This window comes from Macaca thibetana, chromosome 4 (genome assembly GCF_024542745.1).
Source record: "Macaca thibetana thibetana isolate TM-01 chromosome 4, ASM2454274v1, whole genome shotgun sequence".
Classification (NCBI taxonomy): domain Eukaryota; kingdom Metazoa; phylum Chordata; class Mammalia; order Primates; family Cercopithecidae; genus Macaca; species Macaca thibetana.
Window position 1 is genome coordinate 20,106,039 of NC_065581.1, and position 19,404 is coordinate 20,125,442.

General features: G+C 41.5%; 1 protein-coding gene across 1 annotated transcript in view; it reads right to left on the reverse strand.

The window, feature by feature from the left end:
• The window catches only part of MBOAT1 (membrane bound O-acyltransferase domain containing 1), a 112,711-nt gene that overhangs the window by 10,036 nt on the left and 83,271 nt on the right, over positions 1 to 19,404 (reverse strand). The window contains exons 6-12 of the mRNA XM_050789552.1: positions 19,061 to 19,115; positions 17,034 to 17,217; positions 14,924 to 15,116; positions 8,827 to 8,930; positions 5,650 to 5,714; positions 3,148 to 3,280; positions 253 to 404 (exon numbers count right to left, since the gene is read on the reverse strand). Coding sequence (XP_050645509.1) covers positions 253 to 404; positions 3,148 to 3,280; positions 5,650 to 5,714; positions 8,827 to 8,930; positions 14,924 to 15,116; positions 17,034 to 17,217; positions 19,061 to 19,115 — 886 coding nt within the window. The remainder of the gene's footprint in view (positions 1 to 252; positions 405 to 3,147; positions 3,281 to 5,649; positions 5,715 to 8,826; positions 8,931 to 14,923; positions 15,117 to 17,033; positions 17,218 to 19,060; positions 19,116 to 19,404) is intronic.

A 19,404-nucleotide genomic window follows, 5' to 3' on the forward strand; every position in this document is an offset into this window, starting at 1 on the left:
ATGAGAGGGCCCCTGAGTGACATTCTGAATGGCTTAACGGATTCCTGTCAAATGTGCTCGTATGTATTGGAATTTGTACACTGGCGTCTCCAGGACAGCCACTTCCTTTTAAAGCTTCTATGGACATTTCCCACACCGAAGCCCCCGTTCGAAGTGTTTAGGACTGCTTCATTCAATGTACTGCCTCCGAAGTCAAACACAGTGAAAATAGAGTTGTTTACTAGATGGCGACTGAGAACAATGGAAACTTACTTGTATAAGCTGATGGTCGGTTCAACTGCCAACATCACGAAGGGTGCCACCGTGTAAGAGACAGCCAGCTGAGTGACGGCCCAGGTGCCTGCATCATACACAGCCTTGAGAGCTCTTGAAGAAAGGAAGTAATGTCTGTAGTTGTTCCTGACCTGCAAGCCAACACAGGCAACTGCAGTGAGGAGCGGGTAAAAAACAAATGACAACTTCTACTCTGCGCATGCAGGTAGTATGCCACAGCAACACAGGCTACAGAAGACGACCAACATCTGAGTTGTATTCTCAGCTATAAATACCATCAGGACTCCTTTTTTTTTTTCAAGACAGAGTCTTACTCTGTCACCCAGGCTGAAGTGCAATGATACAATCATAGCTAACTGCAGCTTAAAACTCCTGGGCTCAAATGATCCTCCCACCTCAGCCTCCCAAGTAGCTGAAACTACAGGCACATGCCACCGTGCCCAGCTAATTTTTTTAAAAAAATTTGCAGAGATGTGGGTCTCGCTTTGCTGCCTAGGCTAGTCTTGAACGCCTGGGCTCAAGCAATCCTCCCGCCTCAGCCTCCCAAAGTGCTGGGATTACAGGTGTGAGCCACTGTGCCTGGCCAACTTTTCTTATTAAAATAATAATAATAATAATACGTGTTCACTATAGAAAAATGGTCAAACAACTAAGCAAACAAAAAAAATGTTCTTTCTCTTTTAACACCTCCCAAAGGAAAGCATCACTTAAAAACTTGGCGCAGAGCCATCCAAGCTTTTTCTATTCACATGCATCCATGTTAATATTCTTACTGGCACCAATATAATTCCTAGCTCATTTTTTCATTTAGTAATATATCATGCACTTTTTTCCATGTCAGTAAATATTAATCTCTAATATAATTTTAAGTTAATCTGGAAGAGTTAGCTTGTCTTTCCATCCCATTTTGCTATTATAAACAATTCTGTGATGCATATCCTTGTAAATAAATCTCTGCCCTGTTTCCTAGTTACTTCCTTCAGGTAATGATAACACTAATAATATTACTATTACTAATAATACAAGCAGCTACCATTTACTGAGTGCTTACTCTGTGCCAAGCCTGTGTTAATGCTTTGCATGACTCATCTCTGGTTGATTCTCTCATCAAGCTTAATATGTTAGCATCATGATTCCCATTTTACAGATAAAGAAACTGAGACTTAGGTAAAGAGACAATTCTTTGAAATGGAAAATGCTAGGTCAAAGGATACACTCCTTTGTAGGTCTTCTGACACATGTGACTAGATCTGGCTCTAGAAAGACCCCCAGTTTCCAGATTCAGGTCAAAGGCAGAGCTGGAAACAATGGCTGGGCAATAGGCAGGTCAGCCTCAAAGCAGAAGACGCATCAGTGCCCAAGGCTGCCTGTCAGCCCTAAGTTCCTCAGGACAGAGACCAGGGTCCATCCATCGAGCAATGCTGCACGTCAGGTGTGAGATTTTACTGGGTAACTTCTAGGGCCCAAAGACACTTCATGACTGTTGAGTTCAATCTCCTTCTAGACAAAATAAAAACACTGTTCTATCAACTCTCTCCTCTCTATCCCCTACATAATTTGTTTGCGAATAGTGTTTCCAGGCCATCCAAAAGAAAAGCTCTACACAAATCTGAGCCTTTACGCCAGTTGAGACCGTAGAGTAAAAGACACCTGAGGGAATAATCCTCTGGATATATTAGCAAACAGAATTCTGAGTTTTATTTCTTAATTTGGCCTGACCACTTGTTCTTTTCTTTTATAATCTAAATAGTTACATGAACAGGAGAGAAGAAAATGTCCCCCCTGTTTTCTATGTACAAATACGTAAAATTTGCACTTAATTTCAAAAGTATACTAGCCAGCATGAACAGTAATTCACTTTGTTCATATATATATATATTCCAGCACACCTGTGTCTGACTAAAACAAGAGGTCCTCAGGGGAGGGACTCTTGTCTTGTTCACTGCAGTAGCCCAACACCTAAATCACTGACTAGCACATAGTAGGGCTCCTGAAACCTTCACAGGATAAAATGAATTAAACGGTGAGTGGATAGCTATGTGGGGGCTCCTGAATTCACATCCAAAATATGGCTCAACCAATGTCAATAAAAACTCTTGGCATCAGAAATAAGGAAGGCCACAATCACAATCAAAGATTAAAATAAAATTAAATACAAAACTCCTGTATTTGGCAACGAAAGCACTGAATCACAATTACTTCTATGCATGCTCGTCTTCTTCTTGGAGGAAAGTTTTATTCTTTATTATCGTGCTGTACAACAAGCAAATTGCAGAACAATCTAGAGAAACTACAGGCTCCTGAAAAAACCTAGAGAAGCAAATTTACAAAATTCACAAACACAAACTAAGCTAACTGCGTTGGGCATGTGAACACACGAGGTTAGATTAATCTCCGACAGACTCACTTCCTGTGGCTGGCCGCTACCTCATTGACTGCTCAAGAGACTTTGTGAGTTATTTCTAGGCTCAGAGTAATGAAATGAGAAATTAAGCAAAGTATAAGCAAATTGAAGTCCTATGGTGCCTACATTAATTAATCATCATCATCATCTGTACTTAGTAGACTGTATATGTTCACAGACTTTAACGATTAAAAATGTTTTCATCTCTTAGGGTACTAAACATTGTCCCTACAATTCCTTTTGTTTCGCAAACTACGCACATAAAATGGTTAACCATTTTTGTAATGACTCCAGGTTCCTACATATTCAAGTATTTCTCTAATGGGAAAACTCTTGCATAGTGTTTGATTTTTCAAAACATCGCTCCCATGTTCACATCCCACCCCCAACCCTACTAGGACCCAACAGATAACAAACATGCAGGCATCAGATTGCTGAGGGGAAAGACCCTAGGCCTAAAGGATGCTTACCGCTCTAGCTGCTAATGTGACAAGAATTCCAGTTAAGAAGGTAAAATAGTATCCGGGGTAGACACCATGCCACAAAGCAGAGAGGATGAAGGTTAGCACCGTGGGGTACCATGGAACCCGTTCATAGCACACGCTGTGAAGACAGGAAGGAACAAGACACAGGTGAAACATACCAGAAACTTCTAACTACAGCTGTTGTTTCTTGGATAAGACTATGCAGAAATCATTTGGTCCATTACTGATGCGATGCCTCCCTAACCGTCTTCAGGGACTTGCAGTGCAATCCAAGCAGCCTGGACTACCCTGATTTCCTTAAGCGTTACCAGATAGGTAATTCACAGCTCAGCCTTTTGAAGGGATGTTATACATTTTTAATTTCCATAGACTAAATGATCTGGACCCATCACACTACATCTGTTACATCTGTTATAGGTCTGAGTGATCACTTTCCACCCAGCAGGAGTTCCTGCCTTACAGATGCTTAATCCACCAATGGCCTCATTTACTGGGGGTGCTTAAGTAAGTGCCATTGTCAGTAACAATTTTGGAATCAGGGTCTTTAGAAATGAATATCCTTATTTAGTAAAAATTAATTTACCTTTCCCACCAGGCTCCTATGCCATCTAACCTAATCAGCACCATCACCCTGTTCATCTCTTTTGGCAATGACTCCATTACAAAATCAGTATGTCGGTTATGTGACCTCTTCAGGTCTCCCAGTGTCTATCAGACTTCAATCCATGAATCTGCCTTAAAGAGTGATACTGTGACAATCTAGCAAATGTCAGCAAATACCCTGAAGGTTTTTGGCTTTCTGACTGTTTATTTGAAAAAAAAGTGATACGGAATTTCCCCCCAAAACTCAGTCTATGAATTGCCAGTGGCACTCTAAGGAAGCCACCACCTCATTTGCTAAATGAGAGGACCCAAATAAAAAATAAAATAGAAATTCAAACAGGTAACACCAACACAGCACTGTATGGGTGGTCAACAGCAACCAATTTAAACACAAACTAAGCATGATGGCTCCCTCTTCATACAAAGAAAAAGAATGCATTTGGAGAGATGAACACAGGACTGAGAGCAGATTTGGACATTGGATGACTCAGCACATTGGGAGTACTCTGTATGTAGAAATAGAAGTTTATGCTAAAATCATTTGCAAAATTAATTAATAGCAATAATGTTGAGGCCAAAATTTCAAGATGGCTATGTTCAGATCAATTGTCAGAAAATACTGCATGAGTTTACTTTGGAGGAATTACTACACACTCTGTCTCTTCTCTTACGCCAATGTTTTGACCCATGAAAGATGCTGCTTAACAAAACAGTAGAATCTCCTTTAAAGCTTAATATTTTTACATACTCCCTGTATTAATTATGATAGGCATATCACTAGGTAACAGAGCTTGCTGCTTCAAGGACGGCATACTATTATTTCTGTAGTAAATAACATTTTTAATTTTGGAACATGTAGGAAAACAAAAGGATAGGGAAATATCAACAAAAATATAAATTTTAAAAGCATAAACATCTGGGATACCATAAAGCGTTTACTGCTAGGGGTGAACACTGCAGTCATCGGTGATTTGATGCAGGCATTAACCTTCCTTGACATCTGAGCAATAGACTCTCCCTCAAGGTAAGAGGCAGCACAGCAGAGAGGGCAAGAATCTAATTCTGGGCCGGGTGCGGTGGCTCCCGCCTGTAATCCTAGCACTTTGGGAGGCTGAGGCAAGTGGATCACCTGAGGTCAGGAGTTTGAGATCAGCCTAGCCCACATGGTGAAACCTCATCACTACTAAAAATACAAAAAATTTGCTAGGCTTGGTGGTGGACACCTGTAATCCCAGCTACTCGGGAGGCTGAGGCAGGAGAATCACTTGAACCCAGGAGGTAGAGGTTGCAGTGAGCCAAGATCGCACCATTGCACTCTAATTTGAGTGACAGAGTGAAACTCCTTCTCAAAAAAAAAAAAAAAAAAAAGAAGAAGAAGAGGAAGAAGAAGAAGAAGGAGAAGAAGAAGAAGAAGAAGAAGAAGAAGAAGAAGAAGAAGAAGAAGAAGAAGAAGAAGAAGAAGAAGAAGAAGAAGAAGAAGAAGAAGAAGCAGAATCATCTAATTCTGAAAGCAGACCATTTGTACTTGTATCTGTCCCTTAGCTGGGTGACTTTGGGCAAGTGACATAACCTCTCTGGGTCTCAATTTTCCTCACCTGTAAAATGGGGGTAATGACTCACAACATCTCATGGGATTGATGGAGGATAAAACCAGGACCTGGTATACAGGAATGGCAGCATTCAGGGTTATAAAATAAATATGCTACATTATGACCTTCTCAAATCACTGTATTTCTACTTTTTCATTTACGGGGCACAGATGTTAATACAAAACAAGAGTGTCAGATGACATTGCCACAGGCAGACTCCCACTGTTCAGCTACTGACTCCCCTCCAAACATATCCCAGTGCCCTAAGTAATGAGGTCGTTTTTGTTTTTCTTACCGCTTTAGCCAAGTAGCTGTCTGAATATTCCAGTTTTCCAAGTACATTTTGAAACTTGTGGCAGTCTGGAAAGAAGAAAATAACACCTATCATTAACTTTAAAAATACCCCAAGTAATGGGAAGTTCTCCCCAGTTTCCCTGGCAGCAGGTTAGATACGGTATTTCAATAGTGACTACTCACAGTCAAGAGCAAATCAGCTGTTCCTTCCTACACAGGACAATTTTCTGCTGTTTATAAGATCCACTTTGCAACTAAAACTTGGCTTGCAAGATCTCAATTTTTTTTCAAAATGTATTTTCAAATTACGGGAAAACTGAAGGAACGTTTTGTGGGTTTCCCTTCCACTCTGGTTAAAATTTTTTAAGCCATCTGAATTTTATAATTAAATATTCTAAAAAGGAATTTGCCCCAGGAAAAGTTTAATCATGGGAATTTGGTGCCTTTACGGGGACAGCTTAAATTTAATTGTCATCTTTTCACTGTGTAGCCCTCTAAAACTAGGTCAGTCTTGTACAGTTAACTCTATAGATAGCTACTCAGGTTCCAACGTTTCCAATTGTTTCTGGAATACTAAGAGATTTTATGCATGAAGGGATCAAAACACAGGAAAGGAAACAAATATCACCCAACTGGCAGTGACGCAAGCAAATCAACTACTGAGAAGGCACATCCCCATGATAACCCATTACCTGGTTTTCTCTTTAGAAAAAACAAACCAAAAAAAAAAGGTCTTATCCAAGTCTAGTGATAAAAAGCACGATGCAGCTGGGCGTGGTATCTCACGCCTGTAATCCCAGCACTTTGGGAAGCCGAGGTGGGCGGATCCCCTGAGGTCAGGAGTTCAAGACCAGCCTGGCCAACATGGCAAAACCCCATCTCTACTACAAATACAAAAATTAGCTGGGCATGGTGGCGGGCACCCGTGACCCCAGCTACTCAGAAGGCTGAGGCAAGAGAATTGCTTAAACCTGGGAGGCAGAGGTTGCAGTGAGCTGAGATCGCACCACCGCACTCCAGCCTGGGCGACAGAGCAAGATTCCATCTCAAAAATAAATAAATAAATAAATAAATAAATAAAATAATATAAAATAAAAAGCATGATGCAAACATACAAGGATCAGAATTCCTAAAGAAGGTAGAAAGTCTAAGTGCCACTTTTTTCTGAAGTGTTTTCAACCATAAGAAAATCATATACAGGCCACACATTGGCCTAATGTAATATGTCTGTAAGGGACAGAAGGAAGGAGGAAGGGAGAGAAAAGAGGGAGGAAGGAAGATAGATGGAAAATAGATCTTTTTATTGTGAGTTTTCATTTCAAAACCTCAAGGAGTTTTATTTATCTATTTCTTCTATGGCTAATAAAATGCTATAAGCCCAGTCTTGGGGTGTCTTAACTAATCAGACTTCCTTGTTTTTCTTTACCTCCTTATTCTATATCAAATGTATGATGACAATGTAAACTTTCTCCTTCTGGTTTTCTTTTATAAGAAATACATACTTAATGACTTAGCCCTTTACCCTGAAGACATGTCCACCGTGGAAGGATTCTGTTTTTTGGCGCATAGCTAGGGGGACTAGTAGGCAGCCGAAGGTCAAGGGGGACCACCCTAAAGGACATTTACCCAACAAAACTCCAAGGCAGCCAGTCCCTGAGTTTTGAGGGAGAGAAGAATGTTAGTGAGAAACAGTCGTAACACACTTGAACTCTCTCTGACATCATCTATGTAAAAAAGAGAAGCTTACGGATCACCTATACTGCTTTTCCAAAACTGAGATAGGTCATTCTGAAAGCTGGACCTTGTCCACTTACATTGTGGCCCATCGTGACCGGGGACTGCTTCTTGCCTCACGTGCAGCGACCAATAGTAAAAGTATTATTTGTTCATTCAGAACTGATGCTGGACCTTGGCCATGCTCTTACAGCATCTGCCAAGGCCTTCCACCCACAGGAGACCCCAGATCCTCTAGGACTATACAAAAATGAATGTTTTGCCCACAGTAGGCCCTCAATTAATATCTGTTGAATCTGATTGACCTGAGTAACCAAATAGCATGATGAGTTTAAGTTGAACATATGATGTAATTTACTTAGATAACAGTGGCATGCTTCTATTTCTTTCTGCTTGTCTGTCTTTTGAAGTAACGCTGTCTCAATGCTAAAAAAAAAAAGAAAAGTAAAAATATAATCCTCCCTATAAATTCCACCATGTTTTGTAGTTAAAATGCAGATCACTTTCCCTCTGGAGGCCATCCACATGCAAAAAGCCTCAGGCAAAAGATGTTGGGGGTTTCCCCCATGCCTCCTTCTGGCCTACTTTCCACCCAATGTGGGTGGCAGGTGGTCAGTTTCCATCTGTCTCTGGCTTCTTGCTCTATACACACAATCCCTCCTGACCAAACTCTCCAGTGGGCTCTGTCTGCCCTGTGGCAGGTGGAAAACCAAAACCAACAGCAAACATGAGTCACCTGGCTAGTAACCCAATGCTTCTGCATGTTGAGAATCACGCCCATTCAGCTAAAGGGGGGAAAGGGTCTGAGACTTGGCATTCCTGTTTACTCCAAGAGCTATCAATGCAAAGCAAACCCAGAATGATGTGGCCCCAAGGAGACCACCTCTGATAATGACAGCAGACCAAAAATTGTGGTGCAAGAATGAAGACAGAAAAACCACACTATTCTAGTGGCCTAAAAGTTGTACATTATGACAATTCTTCTTAAAAGTGAATGCATTATAAATGCCTCCAAAGGAACCACACAGAATGTTTGCAATATTGAAATCAAAATACAGGAGCTTCCAGTCTGCATTCATCACTGAAATAGGTAGAAAGAGAACAGAGAGCGATCACACATTGGGACCTTCTAGTTGAAAGAACAAGAATATAAACAACAAAAAGATTTTCCTGGCTCTTTTTCAGATGTTTTTGTGTCATTCTTCCTTGAACCATTAAAACTGTCAAGAAAGTAGATATCTTTAAAAAAGAAAAAGAAAAAAAAAAAGACAGAAAAAAACTATTCTGAGATTCAAAATGTCCAGGAGGCTGCTGAGCCTGGCAATCCCCTGAGAGCAGCTTTTCTTCAGACACATGGATGAAGCATTCTGGGGATATGACACTCAAAGCAAACCGTTTGCTTTCTTCACTATGGAAGTTGGACTTAAAAGCATCATATACTCACCTCAATCTTCCAGATGTTTAGGTTCGAAAGCAGATCCCAACAGAAATTCCCATTCTTATCCACTCCGCTGAACCCAAAGCCAGCTGCATTGTTCACTGCATCAGCTATGGTTTTTAAAGTAACACATTAGGATATGGAACAAAAGTCACATGGCTGCTTTTAAAAGACACTAAATATCTGTCAACTTCAAGATGGAGAAATATGCAGTAGTGTCCTTGGAAAAGGAACCCCAAAATGTAAAGGATCTGCTAACATGCTGAAGCAGAAAAACATGTATTGGCTGTTTGGTAACCTTGATTTTTAGGCATTCATTCCCTTGCATTTAGGGAACACCTCCTAAGGTAAGAAGAAAGAAGCTAGATGTCCGTAGAATGCAAAAATGAGAATAAACAAGAAACGAAGAACCAAAATGAATAAGTAAACAGGAGAATTTAGTGACCAACTTGACAGGAGGGGAGAAAAGAAAGGAGGTAAAAATAGATCTGAGTTCAAATACAAAGACCAGAAGAAACAGGGGACCCAGAAGAGGTCTCAGAGCTGTCACTAAAGACAGCAGGGCATTACCTAAGAGGTAGTGCTAAATCAGGAGGAGAACCAGCTCCGCAAGAGCGACTGGAGCTCCGTCTGGACATGTTAAGCATGACCTGCCAGTAGTGTATCGGTTGGAGCTGCCGAGATGGGGTTAAAAAAAGTTTAGGTCCCAAGACAAAGGACAGAGCTAGAGGTGTGACTCTGGGGCCAGCTGCAATGGAGGCCACGTGTGGACAAAATCATCCAAGCCAGCCACCCATAAAGTCCCTTTAAAAGCTCCTGTTTCCATCTTTATCTTACATCACTGAACTATAAGAGAATGTCCTCCTGCTGGAAAAATTTCATCTCCATTCAATTCCTTAATGAACTCAACACACTTTTATTATGATGACCAAGAGGCTAATTGTCTTTCTGCTTATTTAAAAATCTGTTAGAATATTTTCTAAGAAAAAACTAAAATGAACTAATCAAAATAATTAAGAGATAGCACTATGAAATCTTTTTTTTTTGAGACGGAGTCTCGCTCTGTCACCCAGGCTGGAGTGCAGTGGCCAGATCTCGGCTCACTGCAAGCTCTGCCTCCCGGGTTCACTCCATTCTCCTGCCTCAGGCTCCCATGTAGCTGGGACTACAGGCGCCCGCCACCGCACCCGGCTAATTTTTTGTATTTTTAGTAGAGACGGGGTTTCACTGTGTTAGCCAGGATAGTCTCTATCTCCTGACCTCGTGATCCGCCGGTCTCGGCCTCCCAAAGTGCTGGGATTACAGGCGTGAGCCACCACGCCCAGCCAGCACTATGAAATCTTAGATCTGGAGATCTTAGAGAAATCTTTCTTTTTCTATAAAAGTCCAACTCTAGATGGCCTTCTGAAGAGCTGCCTTAAAGAAAAACAACCTGTCCTAAGTCTGTCTCATTTATATTTGGCAGAGATGATGATTTAACACTGCTTCTCTTACACTTGGCTTCACTGTAAGATGATCTGGTTTCTTTTAGAAGGAAGCATGAAAGAGACCAAGTCCTTCTATGTCATTCTCCCCTCGCCAACTGGATGGGAACCCAGTGGAGAAAAAAAGACAAACAAAGTGAGGGTGTGCCTGTAAGAAACTGATGGTTTTAAACGTGTGGGAACTAATTCGTGAGTGACAGAGATCAACGACACTAAGGGCCTTGAGGTCTGCGTTGAGAACTAAAACCAGAGCCAGGCTGACCGTCACTGGGACCAGTATAACCACTTCTAAATTCCTTCTTCCATCTCCAGCCTCATTTCTGGCACAGCTGGTTAGACCTAAGAGAAGAGAATAATGGAACTATATTTTCTCTCTCTCTCTCTCTCTCTCTCTCTGTGTGTGCGTGTGTGTGTGTGTGTGTGTGTGTGTGTGTGTGTTTTCAGTGCTTATTATCTTTCCAGGACTCTATATAATACTTTACAGGCAGTTCCTCATTTAATCTTCATTAACAGTATTGAGACAGAAGGTTAAGGATGGGCTCCGGGTGGAAATTGGAAAGGTTTCTACCTCCACTTGGCAGCATACTACATACACGGGCCTGGGAGAAGAATCATTTAACTTCTAGAAACCTATTCCCTTGAGCATAAAATGGATATAATAATGGTACTCATTTTAAAGGGCTGTTGAAAGGATTAAATAAAATTAAATATGTGTGCAGTAGATAGCTCAGTGCTGGCCCAAGTTAACACGCAAGAAAGGTTAGCTCCTATTATTATTATTATGCTATTAAGGGGACTGAGGCCAGAGATATTAGGTAACCTTTAAGATCATGTAACCTCTGGGAGGCCGAAGCAGGAGGATCACCTGAGGTCAGCAGTTCGAGACCAACCTGGCCAACATGATGAAACCCCATCTCTACTAAAAATACAAAAATTAGCCAGGTGTGGTGGCAGGCACTTGTAATCCCAGCTACTCGGGAGGCTGAGGCAGGAGAATCACTTGAACCCAGGACACGGAGGTTACAATGAGCCGAGATCGCACCATTGCGCTCCAGCTGGGCGACAAGAGCAAAACTCCGTCTCAAAAAAAAAAAAAAAAAAAAAAATGTAGTTTGTCAACAATGCCAGAATCTCGATCCTAGAACTCAATTCCACAACCTGAGTAGGTAACAGCCACCCTGAAAGAGGAAAATGGTGAAAGGTTCCCAAGTACTGACTCTTAGAACCACACTGAGCCGATGTTGGAATCCCCACTCCACCTAGTGATCCCACAGTCATTTATCCAAGCCTGGTTTTTGTCTCAGAGCAGTGACAGGCTCTAAGTTCACCAGTCCAAAAGTGGTTTTACTTGTACTGTGCATGTCTCCAATCTATTATTACAGATAGATTAATTTGTATGCCCATCTGTTGGACTATGTGGTCCTCAGAAAACAGCCCAGACTAAAGTCTCACTAACTAGTACTAGCACTAAGTAGTAGGGGGAAAACAGCCAGGACCATACACTAAGTCCAAAAGAAATAGTTTGATTATTTGAATATAAACAGTATCTAGAGCTAGGCTAACACAGTGAAGCTCAGCGGAGATTCATCAAGAGGCCAGCTTTAAGGATTAAATTTATAATCATGTGTAATTAGTCCATCAATTATATGTAAATGGTGTTTTAAAGAGAGCTGGAGAAAACAATTATTCGGTTAAGCAGTTTAAATATTCCCTGATACACTATTCATTGCTTCTTTATTCATAAATAAGACAAAGGTTAATTTCCAACCAGCCCATGCAATCTAAACTGTAACAAACTTCAAATTGAGGCCATACAAATTAATGAAGTGTTTCTACTGAAGCTACCCCCAAAAAAAAATAAAGAAAAGGGAAGCATGGGGGGAGAAAAAGAGCTAAGTCCACATAGAAAGCTCTCTACAGGAAGGGGTACCTCTCCACTGTACTCCAGATGTCCGGGGAACTCCCCAAAGGGTAGAAAGGTGCAGGTGCTCCCTGTTTCCATGACACTTCCCAGTCCAGGTCCCTCCTTGTCTCAGACTTTCCCTATAGAAAGGAATGGCCTTTCTTTCCTCCTGAGATCAGGAGCTGATTTAGTCCAGAAGCCAGCCCTTAAGCTCTGAGATACAGAAAATGGGAGCAGGAGGATAGGAAGAGAAAAGAGAAAAGGAAGGTGGGTGAGGCAGCAGAAGATAGTAGGAGGGAATTAGATATATTCTCTCTCTCTCTCTCAGTCCCCTACACACACACACAGTCATTCAGATTAGAGGAAATTAAAACTATTAATTATTTAGCCAGCAACAGTGGCTCACGCCTGTAATCCCAGCACTTTGGGAGGCTGATGCGGGTGAATCACCTGAGGTCAGGAGTTCGAGACCAGCCTGGCCAACATGGTGAAACCCCATCTCTACTAAAAATACAAAAATCAGCTGGGCGTGGTGGTAGGCGCCTGTAATCCCAGCTACTTGGGAGGCTGAGGCAGGAGAATCACTTGAACCTGGGAGGTAGAGGTTGCAGTGAGCCAAGACCGCACCATTGCACTCCAGCCTGGGTAACAAGAGCAAAACTCCATCTCAAAAAAAAAAAAAAAAAAAAAAATAACATAGAAAAAATAAGCTCAATGTTCTAAGGAGGGTTCCCATCATAGCAGGTCTGAGGCCTCCCTGCTACAGAAGTCATCATTTGTAACTGCAGAACAAGAAATAAGATAAAAGACTACTGAACCTTCCCCAATCTGTATTCATCCTTTTCTCTTATTCCTCCCACTGGGACGGCGCTGGAAGAGTGTTGCCTGGTGGTTGTATATCTGTGTTCCCAACCATGCAATAATCCTGAGGGAGAGTCAATGTCCTACCTTTCGATTCCTCCTAGCACAGAATCTGGTACTTAACAAAAACTCCTTGAATTACATTGAAAGCGTACAGAAACAAAATTTCCCTCATTGTAAATTTTACAAAAGCTCTAAGTCAGATCTCTCCGGCCAAATGTTACATAAATACAGCATTGGACTGAACTTATGCAGGGACATAAGTTGGCCCCTTATGGCGCGAACCCGGGAGGCGGAGCTTGCAGTGAGCCGAGATGGTGCCACTGCACTCCAGCCTGGGCGACAGAGTGAAGACTCCGCCTCAAAAAAAAAAAATAAATAATAATAATAATAATAATAATTTGGACTGGGGGAGGAAGGAATGGGGAGTTATTTTTTACTGGGTACAGAGTTTCTGTTGGGGTGATGAAAAAGATCTAGAGATAGACGGTGGTGATAGTGGCATAGTATTGTGAATGAACTTCATACCACTGAAGTATACCCTCAAAAATGATTAAAATGGTAAATTTTACATGTATTTTGCCACAATGAAAAATAATTTTTTTTTTTTTTGAGTCACAGTCTTGCTCCATCACCCAGGCTGGAGTTCAGTGGCGTGATCTCAGCTTATAGCCACCTCCACCTCCCCGAGTCAAGCGATTCTCATGCCTCAGCCTCCTGAGTAGCTGAGATTACAGTACCTGGGATTATTCCACTAATTTTTTGTATTTTTAATAGAGACGGGGTTTTGCCATGTTGGGCAGGCTGGTCTTGAACTCCTGACCTGAAGTGATTTGCCAGCCTCAGCCTCCCAAAGTGCTGGGATAATAGTCATGAGCCATTAAACTGAGCCAAAAAATAATAATTTTTTAAAAAAGTAATTTGGTACCTGCAAACTTTAATTGAAACTTAAAACTTGAAGGATGAACTGAGAGGGAAGAGGAACTCAAGCAATTAAGTGCTACTCCCTCATTCGTGAGATGTGGGCTGAACCCTCGGAAATCAAGTTTAATAATCTATTTTATTTAATAAGCCAAGTCACTGCTCTCTGACATCAAGTGCAGGTCACCTGCAGCTAAGATGTCCAACTCCCATCCCTGAAAGGGTTCCAGTGTGATACAGACAGGCCTCCATGCTTCATCAACACCCTTTCCCAGTCTCTAAGTACACAGACAGGTTTATAGCTCATGTTAGCAAAGCTTTATGCAACTGTAGTCTAAAATTGTTTGAAAGGAAAGAGATAAAAGCTTAATATGAACCAAGTTATCCCACAAGAAAAAAAAAAAAAAGTGTGATAAAACCAAATGAAGTTGAACTCTCTACCAAAATAAAAAAAAATCACTTGAAGTCAGCTTCTTTCTAAGACATAAAAACCTAACCAACAGTTCCTTAAAGAAGTGTAACCTAAATTAGCATGTGTGTTGGTCAGATTAATTCAAGGTGCATCCTATGTTATATAAAACCCAGAAAAATGACAAGAAAGCCAGATCATTCCGGAATTTCCCCTCAACTTTCCACTGCTTTACACGGCCAGCTTTGATTGGTAGAAGGAGAAGCTTCCAAGTTTTGACATCTGTTAATAACATTGGGTTTAAACCACGGCCAGGACGTTTTTCCCCTTATTGTGGAGAACTGAGTTTATGGAGGGTGGGAGAGAGGAGTGCTATGTTGGAATGTTAAAACTGACCCTGGCTCAACTGCCTCCCATTACGTGTTGAGCTTCTTTGATTAACTGATCCAAAATGTCGTTCTGGCTAAGCCATCCAAGGAGTAGCATTTCTCCCTCATTCATTTGCAGCTACTCCATCAAACTTACCTAAAGTCCATGCAAAGTAATACTTGGGCTTTGAGGCTTGCATGACAACATATAAGTAGCAGAGTCGAGCCGGAAAGCTTGCTTTATGGACAAACCAGTCATCCACAAGGCAGGTGACAGGAAAGGTCTTCGTGAGCGTCAAAAACAAAAGGAGAGACACCAAGGTGATGCCCAACTTGTGTATCACAGCTCCCTGAAAATGGGGAAAAATCAGTGTCACCGTGCAGAAGGCTCAGGTGCGAAGAAAACAGCTTTGGCATGGGCCTGCTAAGGACAACATTGCTCCAACAGCTGCTTGGCATTATTCCCCAGAAGGAGTGGAAATAGGCATTCTTTTTCATGAGACAAATCTGACAATGGAGATTAGGTGCTATATTTAGATACAGAACATGCCTCTGACACTTGAGGGTTGAATGTATCTAGACTGGAAGAAAATCTCCATCAGCATATTCAGCGAACAAAATGCAAGTATTTATATTATCCAAAACACAAGAGAAATGGATAACAGGGTGGCAAGTTTCCATCAAGAAAAATGAAAAATGTTTGCACTTTTGCCTTCTATTCCTGTGACCAGCAGAGCCCAGGAAATGTCCTTGAGTCACCAGCAGAGAAGACAGAGGCTCAGGTATGAAGGATTCTGAGCAAGTAATTGAATACCTGGGCCAGCCAGGACATAGGCAGATAATGGGGAGCTCTAGACAGCCTTCCAGGATGGTTTAGATGTAGCCTACTCTGGAGTTAATTGTGTGCTGACTTTTTAAATTCCTCTGGACAGAGTGACTTTGCCCAGTTTTCCTGACATTTCAGGGAAAGTCCTTCAACATTCAACAGAACTCTAGTCTCTGACTTCATAAGAAAAAAAAAAAAAAGACTTTTATTGGTAATATGGGCATAGCAATAGCACCTCCCTCAGAGGGCACCTTGGGGTTTAAGTGAATGAGTGTTTGCAAGGTCCTGTGAACAGTGCCTGGATCCCGGTTAAGTGCTTAGCACGCCCAGCCACAATTACAGCTGTACCACTGATAGGCACAGCTCATGGATCCCAGCCCTTTCCCAGCTGTATGTCTTGAACTAAAACGCAACCTCACCACTTGAGCTTATCTGTGCACAGAAATGCAAGCGTTTCCTTGGAGAGTGGCAGAAAGACTCTCTGATGACATTATTTTATAAATAAAAGCACAAGAAGCATGAAAACACTAAGGTGACAGATACTGCCTAGAAATGCGGTCACTTTGGTGTCTCTCACAGCCATGGTGACTTCACTCCTAGATCGTTTTTGTAAAGCAGATGAACTTGAGATACTTGACCAGTTATAAGTGCCGAGAACCGAATGATGTCAAAAATCTCTAAAAACTCATACCTAATTAATAAATTCCTTACATTTTCAAATACTTAACTCATATTCTTTGCCAAGGCTTCAGCACTTTCAAAATATTTAACTCAAAATATCCTCATTTCCTTCCTTTCCCAATTTTCACCACTCCTTTCATTAATTACAAATGTCCCTTAAATACAGGATATTTGATCTCAATAAATTCAGCATATTTGTAAAGTTCAGTGAGTTATCCTAATATTGACTAATATGAGATGGATAAAATTCAGGTTAAATTTTCAAATATTATTTCAAAAAGTCATCTTAAATTCTCTCAAGGTCAATATAAGCAAGCTTTGGGCATGCCAAGGTAAAACTGGTTTCTTTTGCAATAAGTGGGCTCTGCAAGAAAAACACATTAATTCCAGTTCTGCGGTCCCCCCACCTTCTATGACATATTATCTTTTGGCTATACTTGAATTTCAACTCATAAAGGCAAAACACCCATAGTATTCAAACATGTTAACTCCACAGTGCTGGGTACATTGTATGCACTAAATATTGACTGATGAACTTATTGCTTTCATTTTCCTAGCCGATGAGCTTCACAGTAAAATAAACACCCATTGCTCCAACATAGAACTGCTGCAAATAAGTAACTACACTGGTATTTTAAATAAATGAGAAAAGTTATTGGCCAAGCTTTCTGGTAAACTGTTTCGCTTCTTAATTAGAACCATTATTCGACAGAGTCAATCCTGGCAGCAAAACCCTATTCTCTAGACACTAAAAACTTACTGTGGGAGAAGGTTCTTGCAAACTGTGGAAACCTTTTTGCTTCCGGTTCACCTCCAGCAACTTCATGTGTATATGCTTCCCCTCAATGAAGGCTACGTAGTCCTTGAAATTGTTACAAGGACCAGCTATGACACTCATGAAATTGAGAAGGTAACTTAAGTACTCCAAAAAAGAGGGTTTCACTCTGTGAAAATAAAGTAAATAAATTGAAAATAAAGTAAATAAATTGAAAAGTCTTCGGTTTTTGCTTTTTCTTCAGAATCTGTAAATAAGCAAACACAAATGTTATCTCTGTAGATTCGATATATGACATGACCTTTCCTTGTTTTGTTTCTATAAAGTCGGCCGAGGAGAAATCTTGTGGAAAGGAAAGGTTAAAGCAGCAGGTGGCTCACAGCAGGCACAGAGCTCCATGGCGCCCTCTGCTGGCCAGACACAGCTGTAAGCACTCAGAGGTGGGCGAGGGCAAGTGCAACTCAGGCTGTGAAATGTCCTTTTCTCATCAACCTTCCCTGTCTACAGGACAAAACGAAGGTAACAAACATAAAGCAGGGCGGAGCCTGACCTAATGTTAGCTGATCGAGATCCTTCCAAATGGGAAAACTCCCTCCCGATTGCCAACATAAATACTAAACAAATGATGGGTGGAACCAGTTTCCACTGGAAGAGGCCACACAGAAGAACCGCAGTAGCAGCCTGTTGTCTGCTTTGGCAACCAGGCCTGAGTTCCTGAGCAACAGACCAGGGTAGTGGCAGGAAAAAAGCCTGTAGAGAACAGTTCTGTGTGGTGCTTTAATGGCATTTTGGAAGGCCTGTTCTAGCAAGATAGAATAAAGGCTCCCTGAAATGCCATTGCTAACCAGTTGCTGGAATTATCCCCTATAGCAGGGGTCCCCAACCCCTGAGGCTCAGACTGGTATTGGTCTGTGGCCTGTTAGGAACTGGGCCAACAGCAGCAGGTGAGCGGCATGTGAGCAAACGAAGCTTCATCTGTATTTACAGCCTCTCCCCATCGCTCACATTACCTCCTGAGCTCCACCTAATGTCAGATCAGCAGTGGCATTAGATTCTCAGAGGAGTGCGAACCCTATGGTGAACCGTGCCTGCCAGGGATGTAGGCTGTCACTCTTTATGATAATCTAATGCCTGACGATCTGTCACTGTTCCCCATCACCCCCAGATTGGACCACCTCGTTGCAGGAAACAAGCTCAGGGATCCCGCGGATTCTACATTATGGTGAGTTGTATAATTATTTCATGGTGTATCATAATGTAATAACAATATAAAGTGCACAATAAATGTAAGGCCCTCCTGAAACCATCCCCCCCACCACCACCTGCAACCCTGGGTCAGTGGAAAAACTGCTTTCCACTAAACTGATCCCAAACAGGTTGGGGACTGCTGCCCTATAGCCCTCCACCATGGCTGCACCCAATGTGCTACCCCGCATGCCATCTTTATTCTCAGATCAAAGTTATTCCCTCCCCTCCCACTTCTTCTCCAACACTCCCCCTTCCTACTTCATATCAACACTGGCAAAGCCAGCTGTAGCCCTCCTCCTGTATTTAACTCAGCTATACTCACTTCTCCTGCCCTACTTCCTATCTTTTTTCACAGTGGCATTTAATCATACTGACACTGATCATTCACTATGCTTTAGGACCCCCAAGACACATGCCCAATAAGAATACTTCCGGAGTAAACATAACAACCCCAGGGAAGGAGAGCCTTGCAGATGTACAGTTCTATTTACTCTTTGACCCAACAGATTCTACTTCTGAGACTCTATGCTATAGTTCTACCCTAAAACATTTCAAAATGACCTAATACAAGGTTATTCATCACTTAATCATTTGTAAAAGTCAAAGACCGGTAACAATGCACATGTTCATCAATAGCAGATTCATAAAATAAATGATATTAAATCCATAGAACAGAATTAATGTGCAGATATTTTTTAAATGAGGAAAATCTCTAGATACTGATATGCAAAGGGCTCGTTAATATATCATTACACTTCACTTACTTGATAGCAAGTCGATGTTGTTCAGCAGAAAGGTCTTCAGCTCTTCGACCTAATCCTATGAAAAAGAAAAGAATTTAGAAATAAGATGCTTGAAGTGAATTCGATGACAAATTTTAAAAGGCTCTTATCAAAGTCATTTGAACCAGGTAATCTTTGTTTGCTTCATAAATCATAAAGAGTTCCTGTTTCCATTTTTTTTTAATGCCCTGGACCAAAAGAGCTACTCATAAGTACATGTGTGAGAAGCAAAGTCTCTGTAGGTTCACATGGAGAGGGAAGGATTCAAAGTTTTCTCCTACTTAATCTGCACAGTATGACATGGACCCAGAGAACCCTCCCCATCT